Genomic DNA, 15178 nt, shown 5'->3' with positions numbered 1-15178 from the left:
GTTCGAGGTATGGGAAGTTTCCTCAACAGTCTCAAGAGTTTGGGATCCGATGAAAACTTCGAGATAAAGGAATGTTCGAGTTATAAACTTTGAGTTATCGAGATTCGACTGTATATATATATATACACCATCACTTTCAACCATTGTCAGTCCACTGCTGGGTGAAGGTCTTTTCCAACTACTTCCAAATTTTTCTGTCTGTTCTTGAGATTTCTATCTGATGCCCGCCAACTTTCGAATTTCATCATTCCATCTAGTTTGCAGGCGTTTTCTAGGTCGTTTCACATCACGTGGGTACCAGTCTAACACATTAATGGTTCATCGGTTATCTTGTCTTAGAGCAATATGTCTAGCCCATCGCCATTTCAAGCGCTTACTTCTTTCTTTATATTGTAACGGATTCGGTGCGACTCCCACTTTCTTGAAATGAAAACACAGTTCTTGATAAAAACACAGGAAATTTATTTACACTATGTACAGGAAAGATCTTCAACAACTGCTAAATTATTCATCAGCAATTAAGCAATTATCACACAACACCGTAAACTCAACGTTTACACACGTATTTACTTCCAAATACGAAAACAACACAGCGAAATGCCTCGCTATAAACAGAGCAAAATGCTCTCAGTTCGAAATATCAATCGAAACTGAACTGTTTATCCATCGCTAACGGCTTAAATGCACCGAAAAGAAATTTCTCAAATATTCCACACGCTTCTGTAAAGTAGTAGACCGTTATCAAATTTTATCAATGAACAAAAAGGAAATAGGGATCGTATACTTTAGCCATATGAAAAAGGGGTTGTATATTCATTACGGGAAACTATTTACAGGTTACGTTCCTACAATAATTACTATTTACAGAATTTGTAACATTGCCCCCTTCCTAAGGACTGCACGTCCCGGGCAGTACAATCCCCAGAAAGGGTGTCGAACTTCTATCAAAAGTTTACAAATATTCGCATTAATTAATAACTAACAGATACATAGGAAACACAATAATAACAAGAAATATTACTAAACATTAAAAGCAAAAAAATTATCTACAACTTTTATGTTATCAACCATGGTTGTTTACGTAATACTCATGAACTATGGCCATAGTATGGGGCTAATCGATCATAATGTACAACCCTAGGTTTTGCATTAGGTGATTTTTGGATCCTCACTACGACGTCATTTAGTCGGTTAAGGACTTTGTAGGGTCCATCCCAATGCGACTGCAATTTGGGTGACAGACCTTTCCGTCGGATGGGATTCCATAACCAAACCTTGTCGCCTTCGTTGAATTCATGTCCAGTAGACCTTGTGTCGTATCGGGTCTTCATCTTCTCCGCCGCGATGTTGATTCGCTCTCGTGCGAAGTTATGAACGTCTTCCAACCGGGCCTGGAGATCCTGGATGTACTCCTCAGGCGATGAAGGCGCATCCGGAGGACGACCGAAGACGAGATCACAAGGTAGCCGAAGCTCTCGTCCGAAGAGCATCTGAGATGGGGCGTATCCGGTAGTCTCGTGGACAGCACTGCGGTAGGCCAGCAGGAACAAAGGTAGCTTCTTGTCCCAATCCTGTTGAGTTCTGGATACCATAAGCGAGAGATTATTCAGGATTGTGCGGTTAAATCTCTCCACCATGCCGTCCGATTGTGGGTGTAGTGGTGTTGTCCTAGTTTTCTCAATTCCGAAAATTTGACATAGGCCCTTAAACACAGCAGAGATGAAATTCCTCCCTTGATCGGAATGAATCTGCAAAGGTGTTCCGTATCTCGAGATCCAATGTTGGACTAGAGTCTCTGCTACGGTGGTAGCCTCTTGATCTGGAATGGGATATGCTTCCGGCCATTTGGTGAAGTAGTCGATGGAAACAAGAATGTATTTGTTCCCATCAGCAGTTCTTGGTAGAGGACCCAGGATGTCGATCCCAATTCGTTCGAAAGGAGCTCCAACGTTGTACAGATGTAGCTTCCCTCTGCTTCTTTTCTTCGGTCCTTTACGAGCAGCACAGGCGTCACAAGAATGGCACCACTTCTCCACGTCATCCTTCGCCTTACTCCAGAAGAAGCGCTCCCGAACTTTATTGAGGGTTTTCAAGACACCAAAATGTCCTCCAGTCGCACTACTATGTATTTCTTTCAGAACATCTGAAATCCTTGATCGGGGAAGTAGTAACTGCCACCTAGATGTTTTGCCGTCGTCAGATTCCCATTTTCGGTGTAGCACGCCGTTCCGTAAATGGAGCGAGTTCCATAAAGCCCAGTATCTTTTTGTTGCAGGACTGAAGATGTAAACGTCCTGCCAGCTAGGTCGCCGACTGTCACTTTCCATGAACTCCAAAATTGGTTTTATGTCGGGGTCTTCAAGTTGATCTTTTCGAACTTGGTCGTCACTCCATGGATCAGGTTCTGATGATATTGGAGTCACTGTCACCTGATAGGCGGTAGGGCTAGTCGTTCCATACTGTTTCTCGATTCGGGAACAATAGTAGCAGTTCTCAGGACAGGGTCTCTTTGATAAAGCGTCAGCATTACCGTGAGATAACCCTTTTCGATGCTTGATCTCCATATATTCCTGGAGCCGCTGTATCCATCTGGCTATCTGGCCTTCCGGATTTTTGAAGTTCAAAAGCCAAGTTAATGAGGCATGATCTGTCCGAAGCAGAAATTTTCGGCCGTAGAGTTAAGGATGGAAGTGTTCTACAGCTTTCACTATGGCCAGTAACTCCTTTCTGGTGACGCAGTAATTTCGCTCCGACTTTGATAAGCATTTGCTCCAGTAAGCGATGACATGTTCATTTCCGTCAATTTCTTGGGATAAAACAGCTCCGATGCCCTCGTTGCTCGCATCAGTGTCCAGGATGAAGGATTTTTCAGGCTGAGGATAGGCGAGGATAGGCGTTGATGTTAAAGCCTCCTTCAGTCGTAGAAATGCATCTTCGCATTCTTTGGACCATTCGAACTTTTGCTTGCTCTCCGTCAGCTTATGCAAAGGTCGTGCAATGTTGGAAAAAACCTTTACAAACTTCCTGTAGTAGGTGCAGAGCCCCAGGAAACTTCGCAGCTGATGGATGTTTTCGGGACGACTCCAACTCTTGACAGCAGACACCTTTTCTGGATCGGTTTGTACACCTTCAGAAGAGATGATGTGACCAAGGTAGTTCACTTCCCGGCGGAACAAATTACATTTGGACGGACTTAACTTCAGATTGGCTTCCTTAAGCTTTTGCAGCACCTTCCTAAGATTTGCCAGATGTTCTTCGAAGCTGCGTCCCACGATAATGATATCGTCTAAATAGACCAGACAGGATTCGTAGGAAAGTCTTCTTAATACTGTCTCCATAAGACGCTCGAACGTAGTTGGTGCATTGCAGAGGCCGAAGGGCATCACTTTAAACTGCCATAAGCCTTGTCGAGTTGTAAACGCTGTCTTCTCTCGGTCATCAGGGTGTATTTCAACCTGCCAGTAGCCGCTCTTCAAGTCCAGGGTCGAAAACCACTTGTGTCCGGAAAGAGTGTCCAAGGTGTCGTCTATCCGTGGAAGAGGGTAGCTGTCTTTCTTGGTGATTTCATTCAGCCGTCGGTAATCAACACAAAATCTGGTGGAGCCATCTTTTTTTCGGACCAAGACGATGGGAGAGGCCCAAGGACTGGATGAGGGTTCGATTACATCATTCTCCTTCATCTCTTTCAGGAGGGTCTCAACCTCTTCCTTCTTGGCGAACGGTAGTCGTCTTGGATGCTGTTTAATAGGGGGGTGTTCTCCAGTGTAGATCCTATGCTGCGTTAAATTCGTACGGCCAACATCCTCCGATGTAGATGAAAACAGATGCTTGAAGTCATCCACCAATTGTTCCGCAGCAGTTCTTTGGTCTTTCGTTAATGGTGCACTCCCAATTAACTTCGATGTCAAGGACTCAGAAGACACAGTCTCGGGGGAATTGATTCTTCTAATGATGCAGTTTACTGGAGTACAAGTTGCTAACACTTCACCTTTCCGGATATTCCTTGGCCTTTCACTCACGTTGGCGACTCTCACAGGAATTACATCCTTAGAAAGGTCTACAAGCGTAGATGCTACCAGCACTCCTTTTAGGTTATTGCTTAGGTTAGGGTATTCAATGAGTCCAAATCGAAAACTATTGCTTTCTTCAAGGGAGCCAGGTATTAATGATTCTGACCTTGAGGGAATCGATAAATCTGTTTGAGCTATTATTTGATGAGCGGATTTTACATCACTTTCTGCAGGGAAAACGGCTATGTCTTCTCTCATCGAGTGCAGCTCATTAGTCTTGAAGTCGAGAGTGAAGTCATATTTCTTCAAAAAGTCCAATCCGAGAATGAAGGGGTCCGTGATATTAGCTACGAATGCCGTATGATGGTAGGGGGCATTCCCAAACACTATTTCCAAGTCCACTTTACCGTCAATCTCAATTTTGTCATCTGTCACAGTCTGGAGACTTACGCGTGGCGATGTCCACAGCAGTTTCAATCCAAATTCACGAGCCACATCTGTCCTAATGATTGTCACATTGGCTCCAGTGTCAACAATCAGTCTGCAGGGGTTCCCATTTACATGTGCGTAAATGAAAAGTCCATCACTGCCACTACTAGAAGAGGAAATCTGCAGAGCTTTAGTGGTGGTGATTTCCTTCCCTCGCGTAGCTTGGCGAGCCGGACAACTCCTTCGCAGGTGTCCTTCACTACCGCATTTCCAGCACTTCTGCTCTTGTTTCTTTTGGGCTGTTATGCTGCTCAAATGTCTTGTCAAGTCACCGAGTTGTCTCTCAAGTTCAGCGAGGTGGGACAACCTGGAATCAGACTCATCAGCTTCCTGAGTCCGGATTAGATGGCGATCCACACGGCCTCGTATCTCATCGCATACACAACGGCAGAATTCAGGTCTTTGACATCCGCCATCCGTAGAGCTTTCTGGATTTCCGGATCTCGAACCCCGTCGATGTAGTAGTTGAGTGCCAGGTTGTCTCGAACATCCGCAGGGCAGTCGTAAAAAGCAAGATGAGACAGTCTCTCGATGTCCGCCGCAAGCTCTTGCAGGGTTTCCCCAGTTTTCTGGAAACGGGACTTCAACTGGAGTCGGCTGAAATCTTTCTGGCACTTCTCACCGAAGCGAAGCTCCAACGCAGCTGTGAGGGCGGCGAAATCCAGGCGCTGGCTGTCCGGAAGGGTCTGGAGAATGTCCGCTGCGTCACCTCTCAGGGATGCTGCAAGATGGCAGGCCTTGGTAGCAGAGTCCCATCCGTTCGCTTCCGCCACTATCATGAATTGGGTCTTGTACACCTGCCACGAACTTTTCCCATCAAATGTGGCCAGTTTAATGGACGGTCGAGCAACAGATGTGGGAGCGCAAAACTGTGCAGAGCTGTTTTTCGCGGTCGCCAATCTCCTTTCCATGTCTTTAATTATTTCTTCTTTAAATGAAGTAAATTTCTTGTCTTCTTCTTCCAACTTATTTTCCACATTGGCGATACGCTCTTCCACAGTATCAAATTTTTCTTCCAGAGCATCAACTTTATCTCCCATGGCGGTTAGTTGATTCTCCATCATGGTTTTCATCGACGTTAGGTCACTTTTTATTTCATCTTGACTTGTAGTAATTTTAGCAGTTAAATCACTATTTAACTGTTCTTGATTAGCCGCCATATCATTTTTTAATTGTTCTTGATTAGCCGCCATATCACTCTTCACAGAGTTGATTGCATCAAGCAGTTGTTTTAATTGTTCATCCATTGCGCGGGTAATCACCATAAAAATAAAGTCCAAATTTAAAAAGTCTTTATGAAAAAAAAAATGTCCAAAGTCACACTTACTGCAAGAAAGTCCTGAAGTAGCCCCACGTTGGGCGCCAAATTGTAACGGATTCGGTGCGACTCCCACTTTCTTGAAATGAAAACACAGTTCTTGATAAAAACACAGGAAATTTATTTACACTATGTACAGGAAAGATCTTCAACAACTGCTAAATTATTCATCAGCAATTAAGCAATTATCACACAACACCGTAAACTCAACGTTTAAACACGTATTTACTTCCAAATACGAAAACAACACAGCGAAATGCCTCGCTATAAACAGAGCAAAATGCTCTCAGTTCGAAATATCAATCGAAACTGAACTGTTTATCCATCGCTAACGGCTTAAATACACCGAAAAGAAATTTCTCAAATATTCCACACGCTTCTGTAAAGTAGTAGACCGTTATCAAATTTTATCAATGAACAAAAAGGAAATAGGGATCGTATACTTTAGCCATATGAAAAAGGGGTTGTATATTCATTACGGGAAACTATTTACAGGTTACGTTCCTACAATAATTACTATTTACAGAATTTGTAACAATATCAAAAACTTTCGTTTGATTTCTGACCCAAGAATTTATTTTCCTATCTCTTTTCGTAATGCCGAGCATGCATCTCTCCATACTTCTTTGAGTTGTCCTCAATCTCTGTACTGCCCTGCATGTAAGTGTCCACGTTTCAGTTCCATGCAAAATTGCAGGCAAAACATATTGGTTGAAGATTTTTCTTTTTAAACATAGAGGTATGTTGCTCTTTAGGATGATACTGTTTCTACCAAAGGTACTCCATCCTATTTTTATCCTCCTATTTATTTCATTCATTATGAAGTTATCCACAGATATTTCCTCTGTCCTAAGTACACATAATTTTGTAAATTTTCAATTTCTTTCTCTTTAATAACTATTTTCTTCTTTGAAGCATATTCATTGAACATCACTTTTGCTTTTTGAAAGTTCATCTTTAGTCCTACTTGAAGACTGGTTTCTGCAAGTTCATTCAACATCTGCTCTAATTCATTTGAATTTTACTGATGGTTAAAATGTCATCAGCAAAACAAAGATGGCTAAGATGTTCTCCATTTATTTTTATGCCATTTTTCTCCCAACTCAAGTATTTGAAAATTTCTTCCAGAACTGCAGTAAATAATTTAAATGAGATTGTGTCTCATTGCCTGACACCTTTTTTCAGTTTAATTTTGGCTTTTCTTTTATTTGTTCGAATGTTTGCTGTTGCATTCTTATACATATGCTTAATAATGTTAGTATATACTATCTCCACTCCCTTAGCTTCTAGTGCTTTTATTAATGCAGATGTGTGTGTATATTGAATCGAATATCTTTTCAAAGTCGATGAGGGCAAAACAGAGTGGTAATTCATATTCTTTGTGTCGTTCAATTAACTCTCTAATTACTTGTATGTGGTCCATATTGCTGAAAATACTTCTGAATTCAGCTTGTTCTCTTGGTTGAGATTCATCTAAGTCAGTTTCGAGTCTGTTGGTTATAACTTTTGTGAAAATCTTATAAATCACTGGTAAGAGGCTTATAGGTTTGTAATTTTTTTATATCTTCTTTGTCACCTTTTTTGAAAAGAAGAACCATCGCTGCAATATTCCAATCTTCTGACACATCAGATTTTTCAAGGTACTTGTTAAATAATTTAGCTAACATTTTTGCGAATTCTTCTCCTGCTTCTATTACGAGATCAATTGATATTCCATCTTCACCTGGACACTTTCAATTTTTCATAGACTTTGTAGCAGTACACACCTCGTCTTTCAGTATAGGGATCGTGAGTAGGGATCGTGAGTATTTCTAATGTTTTATCATCATCTTTATCAAACCTAGCATTATTTTCTTTATCTTCCGACTTGTGTAAGTTGTTGTAGAACTCTTCAACGATGCGCAGAATTTCCCTTACATTTCTGGTAGTTCCTCCATCTTTCTTTCTCATTGAGTAAATTCCTTTCCGTCCAATATATAACTTACGTTTTGCCATTTTCAGACTCTTAATATCTTCAATGGTTTTCCTGACAAAATCTCAATTAAATTTCCTCACCTCTTCTGTAATGCATTTCCTTAATAACTTACAAAGCTCCGTATATTCAATTTTAGTTTTGTGATCATCTTGTTTTAATTTAAAATTTATGCGTTGTTCCATCAATTTTCGAGTTTTTTCAGTTAGTTTCCTATTTGATTCCACTTATGCTTGTCCTGCTATTTTGGAAGCTGCTTCGTTTTAAGTGTCGAGTAGTGCTCTATTTATTTCAGTGATATTCTGTTGTTCTTCGATTTCATCTATTAAGCTTTCAAAACGGTTCTTCAGTTCTACTTGAAAATCTTCTTGTTGTTTGCCGATTCTCAATATTGATAGACATTCTCTTGTTCTTAAGAAGTTTCATCCTTTCAATATTGATATTCATTTGAAATCTACATTTAACTAGCCTATGATCGCTGCCTGTATTAAAGTTATTAATAACTCCACAGTCTTGAATGGCATGCTTAAGATTTACCAGAATATAATCAATCTTACTTGTTTTCCCTTTTGAGGATCTTCAGGTCCATTTTCTGTGTGGCTTCTTCTTGAAAAATGAGTTCATGATGTAAAGTTGTTCGTACTCTGCAAATTCCACATGTCTGTTTCCCCTGTCATTCCTCAGACCATAGCCATATTTACCAAGCATCTGCTCATCATTTATTTTTATGCTAATTCTTGCATTGAAGTCCCCCCTGATAATCTTCAAATAGTAGTTTCGTTTTCGGTTCATCTTGCTTACTTCTTCATAAAATTCATCTACTCTTTCATCTGGATAATTTATCGTTGGTGCGTAAACTTGGATAATCTATATTTTGTATCTTCTTGATAATTGGATGACAACTCTTGCAACTCGATCTGAGGAGCTATCAAATTCTACAATATGATTCTTCCACTTTCTGTGCACAAGGAATCCTACTCCACTTGTCCCTCCATCCTTAGTAAAGTATAGGACCACTTTTCAATTCAATCATTTCTTTACCTTTTCTTCTTACTTCAGAAATTCCTAAAACATTCCATTTAATCCTGTTTAATTCTTCTTTTAATTTCTGTAGCTGACTTTCTGCAAATAAAGATCGTCCATTATACGCAGCCAAAGTCATCATTTTAAGGCAGCCTGGTCCAAACCGGTGATTCTTAGCACCCTTTGTCTTTATGTCTACTTGATCGCTGCTGTAATGAGGAACATTCCAACGCCTGGAAACCGAGGGCCATTGTTTAATTTTAACATATTTAGACATATTTTAGAAACTTTGTTGGAAAGGTATGGGCCAAAATCCTCCACGCAGGCCAAATGCGTTTTGGAGGAAGCCCATCCACGTCCGTTCACAATGTACTAACATAGTTACTAACAGATTGCACCACGTGATGGTGTTGATTGGACATTAAGCTACTACTCCATTATTGATTTCGTTTCAAAAACTTTGTTTATAAATATTTTGGCTTATAAATAATTGTTAAATAATTGTTTAAATATTTAAACCATAAATTTTTGGAAATGTTTTGTAACAAAGCTTTTTTTCAAAATTGAACTGTAATAAATTACCTGTCTTTACAGTATACGGGCAGAAAAGTTCTGTCAGATGAAGATGTGATTGAAAAGATTATTCACTCAAGTGCCAAAAACTATTACCATCGAATTGATAACAAAAACAAAATGGGTTCCATCGGAATCTCAAATCAACAGGTAATATTTATACTATCAATTGTACTAGTAAAAAATGTGGGGCAAAGTGAAATACAGTCAAGACAGCTTACTTTTTTTTTCAAAATGAAGACTTACTTTTTTTTTGAAAATAACGGTACAGAAGAAAGAACAATGTATTTATTATAAGAACAATGTTATGTAAAGTAAAACTTGCATTGAAACATTATTTTTTTCAGTCAATTTGTAACTTTTAAAAAATGGAAAATTTTCAATTTGTTTTTCTACGGACAAAGTGAATAATGAAATATTTTTCCAATGAAATAGTTTCTTAATTAAAAATATTTTTGATCAAATGGATGAGTAAATAAAAAACAGAATGAAGAAATGAATTAGATAATGAGTCAACAAACGAATAAATGAATAAAAAGGATTAATCAATATATGAGAAAAAATAAATTAGTGAATAAAATAGGGAAGGAATAAGAAAGTAAGTGAATGAATAAATAAAAAGGGGATTTATTAATTGGAGGAATTCTAAATAAATGAATTAATAAAATAAATACATGCGTAATTTAAAAAATAATTGAATGAGTAAACAAAATAAGCTATTTCACTTTGTCCCGCATAAACTTGATTCATCGTACCAAAAATTTAAAATAATAATCAACTTGATATTAAATAAATAAATACTGCACAGAATATTTTTAGGTCTCAATTGATATAAAAATGTTAATAACAAGAACTTTATCATTTCATAATAATAAATTAACTTTTGACCTGCTACAAAATATTACAATATGAGTATTCATTTTTGAAAACTGCTTGTATTGGGCAGTTCTCAAAAGGTGGGAACAAACACAGACCTCAACTTTGAAGCTTCAACACCAAATAACTTTCATTTTAATTAACTCAAAAATTTTTGAGTTAAACTATAATACTGTATAGAGACAAGAATTGACATAAATTATGGAAAAAATGCTCTTCAAATGCCCTTAAAAAAATATTTTCTTTGCTAAAAGGCACAATTTTGGACATACCAAAACGTTAACTGAGCAAATGTACCATTAAAAAAAAATTTTTTTTAATTATTTCCATACGTTTCAAAAAAAAAATTAAAGGTATGAATCTTACACTGAATAACTTTTTGTTAATATTTTACACAGATAACAAAAATAAAGATAGATTATTTACTTTGTAAACGATTTAAAAAAAACGTAACTTTGAAATTTGATGTATGTCCAAAAGTTGCGATCTTTAAAATGCTATTATTTGAGAACTAAGTATATGATGTTTTTGTTTTAAAGGTATTTATCGATCCTCAGAATCAATTTTTGATTGTTTAAAAGTGTTTTCATAAGCTTTTATGCAGTATCTTAGAAGAAAAATGATTTTTCTTAAACATACATGTGAGATGTCCAAATGGCGTTACGATCTTGATGCCGATAATTCTGTCCGTTTATTCATAATTTTTGATGATCCACTGTCTTCTAACCTCCATAAAAAAGGTTATTATAATGTTATCTTTTTTAATCCATTGGTATTTTGCATAATTAATACGTTACACATTGAACAATGCATAAATTACAGTAGTAACATGGCTTTCTATGATCGAACGAAAGCCATTTTGCGCTAACATCGCCAAGCAAACTTCCGCTGGCGACATTGGCGACAACACAGTATACGGTACGCTAAAGGTTACCAGAGGGGAATTCCAGTCTGACAAATGTAGTTTATCGTCAGCTGTACCACTTTTGGCGAATTTATCACCTGCGCTAGCAATTTTTTTTTTTTTTTTTTTTTTCCGCTTTTATTATTTTAGAATTCTTTTTCTCTTCTTTCTTTTGGAAACATAATTTAACGATCTCCAAATAGAAATACGAATTTCTTTCTTCAATAATTTTTTTAGACATCATTTTAATTCTTATGACATTAGAAAAAATATTCATTATTAAAACTGATGTCACTTTTTACAATTGTATTATTTTTAATTTGAAGCTTTTTTTTAACTTTGCATCAATTTCTTCAAAATCATTCCAAAACTTTATTAAATGTAAGGAGCAGCATGTATAGCCATTCAAGTATTTCATTAATATCCTCTTTATTATTAAATTGCAAAATTTAAAAAGTAATAAATAAAATTTTCATTGGAAAAGTTAAAAAACAGATTAACAATTGTCAAAAATGATGAAACTTACGTTATGATGATGTCCAAAATCCGTTACCTACAGGAAAGCAATGTCCAAAATCTGTTACCTACAGATTGCTGATTTAATTTGCTAATTAACAATTTTTACAAATACCTGCTGTCTTTTCATGTTCATATATTGTGTTCTAGGTATGCATACTATAGAATAAAATCAAAATTGATGTCAAATTCGAAAATTTTTGAAATTGCTCAAAGTTAACTTTTTTGTTCCCACCTTTTGAGAACTGCCCAATATCATATGCTTTGTTCTTCAGCTTAACTTTTTCCTGGCGATAACAGCCTACATGTGATACTACATCGATAAAATTTTGCTGAAAAGATAGCTCTTAAAAGAGAGTAAATATTCCACCATTTCACTTTCCTCATATTAAACTACTTTAAGTGAGCTTTATTCATAACAGACAATGATTCTTAAGCATAAACTACAGACTAACCGAGACGTTTATAGTATTTGATGTCTTACATAGTCAAAAAGTTTCAGTAATCGTTATTATTCAAAATATTTTTGGTCACTATTTGGTTACTATTTCAAGTTTTCAATTTCAAAATCAATAGTAATGTAAAAACTATGACAGAAAAAAAAGAACGTTTTACATTTCATAGTTTCGTGTTGTGCCATCTAGGCTGGCAATTTGGGGTGCGCTGTTTCACTTTTTCAACTGCACCGTAATTTGGTGTGAAGTCAGGCCACCGTGCACACACGGCAGACGAACCCGTTTATAAGGTAGGCAACCATTCACAACACATTCACACAAAGGAAGGACAAGGTCAAGAGAGAGAGAGAGAGAGAGTGCAGCCATATCCGAAGCGGGATTTAAACCCGGGACCTCCCCATCGCAGTCAAACTCCTCTGACCTCTATACAGGGTGGGCGGAACAGTTTCGTTTTAAAATGAATGAATTATCGGAATGTTCTACCCTTTGTGAATTTATGTCTGAGATTCAATGTTTCGTTTGCAAGTGATAAAGCAAATTCGTACTATATAGTTGAAAAATATGGCTGTTTAAGTTTGTATAAGACACGTTTGAATTGATAACTATCAGTAATGTTTAATGATTTTAAAAGTTTTCAGGGGCACTCTGGTCCTATTATAATGCATATAACTTCAGTGAATGAAAATTCAAAAAATTCGTTTTCATGTCTCTCGAATTTCACACTTAACCTCTTCACGGTAAAACAAATGTGTAAGGTTACCAGTATTAATGGATGAAACGTTGCACGAATTCTGAAATGTGTAGCATCATTGTTTTAAAAACTCAAATTGTTGTTAGAACCTTGCACTATGGTTTCAGTAGAATTCATGCGTACAGATCAGAATCGGCGCAGAGCAGGTAAACTCTTATTAGAGAAGCATAAACCGACCTTGGTAGTCAAGCGGTAAAAGTTCTTGCTTTGCGAGTCTGTGAGATTTGCGTTCTGAGTTCGGAAATCACTCAGGTCATTTCATCTCTTAGTCTCCAATAAAAATGTCTTGTTTGCATATTAACATTAATAAATATTGCAAATTAAAATAAATGTTGTAAATTGGTTGTTAAAAAGCATCAACTTGATTAATCGTTCAAGAAAGTCAGATGAAAGCTTAAATTTTTGGTAATTTGTAATCTTTCAAGCAATTTCTCGGTAAGCATGCAGAAAACTGTGATGTAACTTTACGCAGAAATGAGTGAGACGCTACGCTATAGTTACATTATCATGGTGTAACCTTCAAGGGCCTAATTACCGCACAGGCCTACTAGGCCTGGACCTGAGGCCCCATCCTCCTAAGGGGCCCCAATTTTTTAAAAGATTTATGCATTGCATTTTTCATATAAATAATGAATTATTAATTGGGAAAAAAAATCTTAAAAGGGAATTTTTATAAATTCTGCCAGTAGCAGATTCACCATGTTGTAATAACTAGGGGGCCCCATGATTAAAGGGGTCCCGAACGGGATTTAAAATTGTACATGATACATGATAATGATTAACATTTTTCTATGATAGACAAAAGGGGAATCAAAAAATGCAAACCGATGGGCCTCCCACTACACTCTACCATAGTCTGTAGGGGCCTCCAAATAATTATGGGCCTTGGGCCTCATTTTGTGTTAGTCGGGCCCTGGTAACCTTCCACAAACGATGTGTAACTTACACCAGTTATATCAGTTAAGTTACTCCATAGCAGTGGAGGCAGCTAAGCTGCCATCGGCTTTATGGAGTAAGGTTACACAACATTTTTTTCAGTATTTGGTTAAGCTTGAATTTTGTGCTCAAACGAATACTAACGTCTTTTTGGAACGGAATTTTGCTTGTTGGTCGAAAAAGGTTTCCCCAGAAAGTACTTGTTCCTAGTTGAATTACTTTGCAAGACATATCCGTATTGTTCAGTTGATTCAAACTTTCGTCAGACACCTCAAACGAATGAAAGCATGCATATTGTTCGAGTTTCAAAATTCTATTTTCATTTCCTCATTCTGAGTATTTACTTTATTTTCAGAGCATGCATTAATGTTGTCAGTAATCAAAAAAGCTAGTTGTATTTATTTATTCTGTTGCTATAAATTAAAATTTGTTTTCAAGTAGTTTTTCTATTTTTATTTAACCACGTGATGGATCTGCTGTTGAAAATTATGTTTGGTAGCAGTTTAGCTTTATTTTAAATCACCTAAATCAAAGCTTCCGAGTTAATCTTCTAATTTTATACTTTCACTCTTCTTAAATGAGTTTACAAGCGAATTTTTGAATCAGTATTATTTCGTTATCAATATCTTAAATATTTTCACTGATTTTTCGTTTTCAGTGAGTGCGATTTCATCCAAATTATTAAATTTGGTTTGATCATTCACATCTCCGGCAGTTTTGGGTTTTGAAAAATTGAGTTCTTGAACAAAAAAAAAAAAAAAAAAAAGCATATATCATGCTTATCTGACTAAAAAAAGGAGGACCTTTTATGCTTACCTTTGCCGTTTCATCCAATTTCCAATTTCATGCTTTGATGAGTTGTCGTACTCTTCGAATTGTGGCTTCCATCCATACCTTTCGAGTTTTCTTTTGCAGCCATTTTTAGTAGAATAATAAATAAATAAACAAATTTGAGGTTCACATTAAAAGCTGTGCGTTCTTATACTTATCAGATAACAATACAAGAAGTAAATAATAAACACATTAGAATAGACCTTTTTTTTCTAATTCAACTCATTCTCAGAATCTTCAGTATCCATACACTATATTCCTAGCGTTTTTTTTTTTTTTTTTTGCTTTCAATGAGCAGCAACCGATAATAGTAAAAACCAAGTATTGCCACTAAAGAAGTTTACCAAAATAACTTAACAAAATACAGCCAAAAATAACAAATGCTGCAGACGATAATTATGTTCAGTGGATAGATATTAGTTGATTTGCTACAGAAGGAAGGATGCTTTTAAGGCTGGAAAGTACTCAACAAAATGTTCATGATACGGTTAGTACGGAGCTATAAAATTGCAACTGTTAATGGG

The 15178-nt window shown here is 36.8% G+C and overlaps 1 protein-coding gene across 1 annotated transcript in view; it reads left to right on the top strand.

Annotated features, from left to right (window-relative positions):
• The window catches only part of LOC129234320 (golgin subfamily B member 1-like), a 221597-nt gene that overhangs the window by 188364 nt on the left and 18055 nt on the right, over positions 1–15178 (top strand). The window contains exon 10 of the mRNA XM_054868313.1: positions 9407–9535. Within this exon, the coding sequence (XP_054724288.1) occupies positions 9407–9535 (129 nt within the window). The remainder of the gene's footprint in view (positions 1–9406; positions 9536–15178) is intronic.

The sequence above is a fragment of the Uloborus diversus genome, chromosome 1, assembly GCF_026930045.1.
Source record: "Uloborus diversus isolate 005 chromosome 1, Udiv.v.3.1, whole genome shotgun sequence".
Taxonomy (NCBI): Eukaryota; Metazoa; Arthropoda; class Arachnida; order Araneae; family Uloboridae; genus Uloborus; species Uloborus diversus.
The sequence above is the reverse complement of the archived record's forward strand: the minus strand, read 5'-3'. Positions and strand labels throughout refer to the sequence as shown.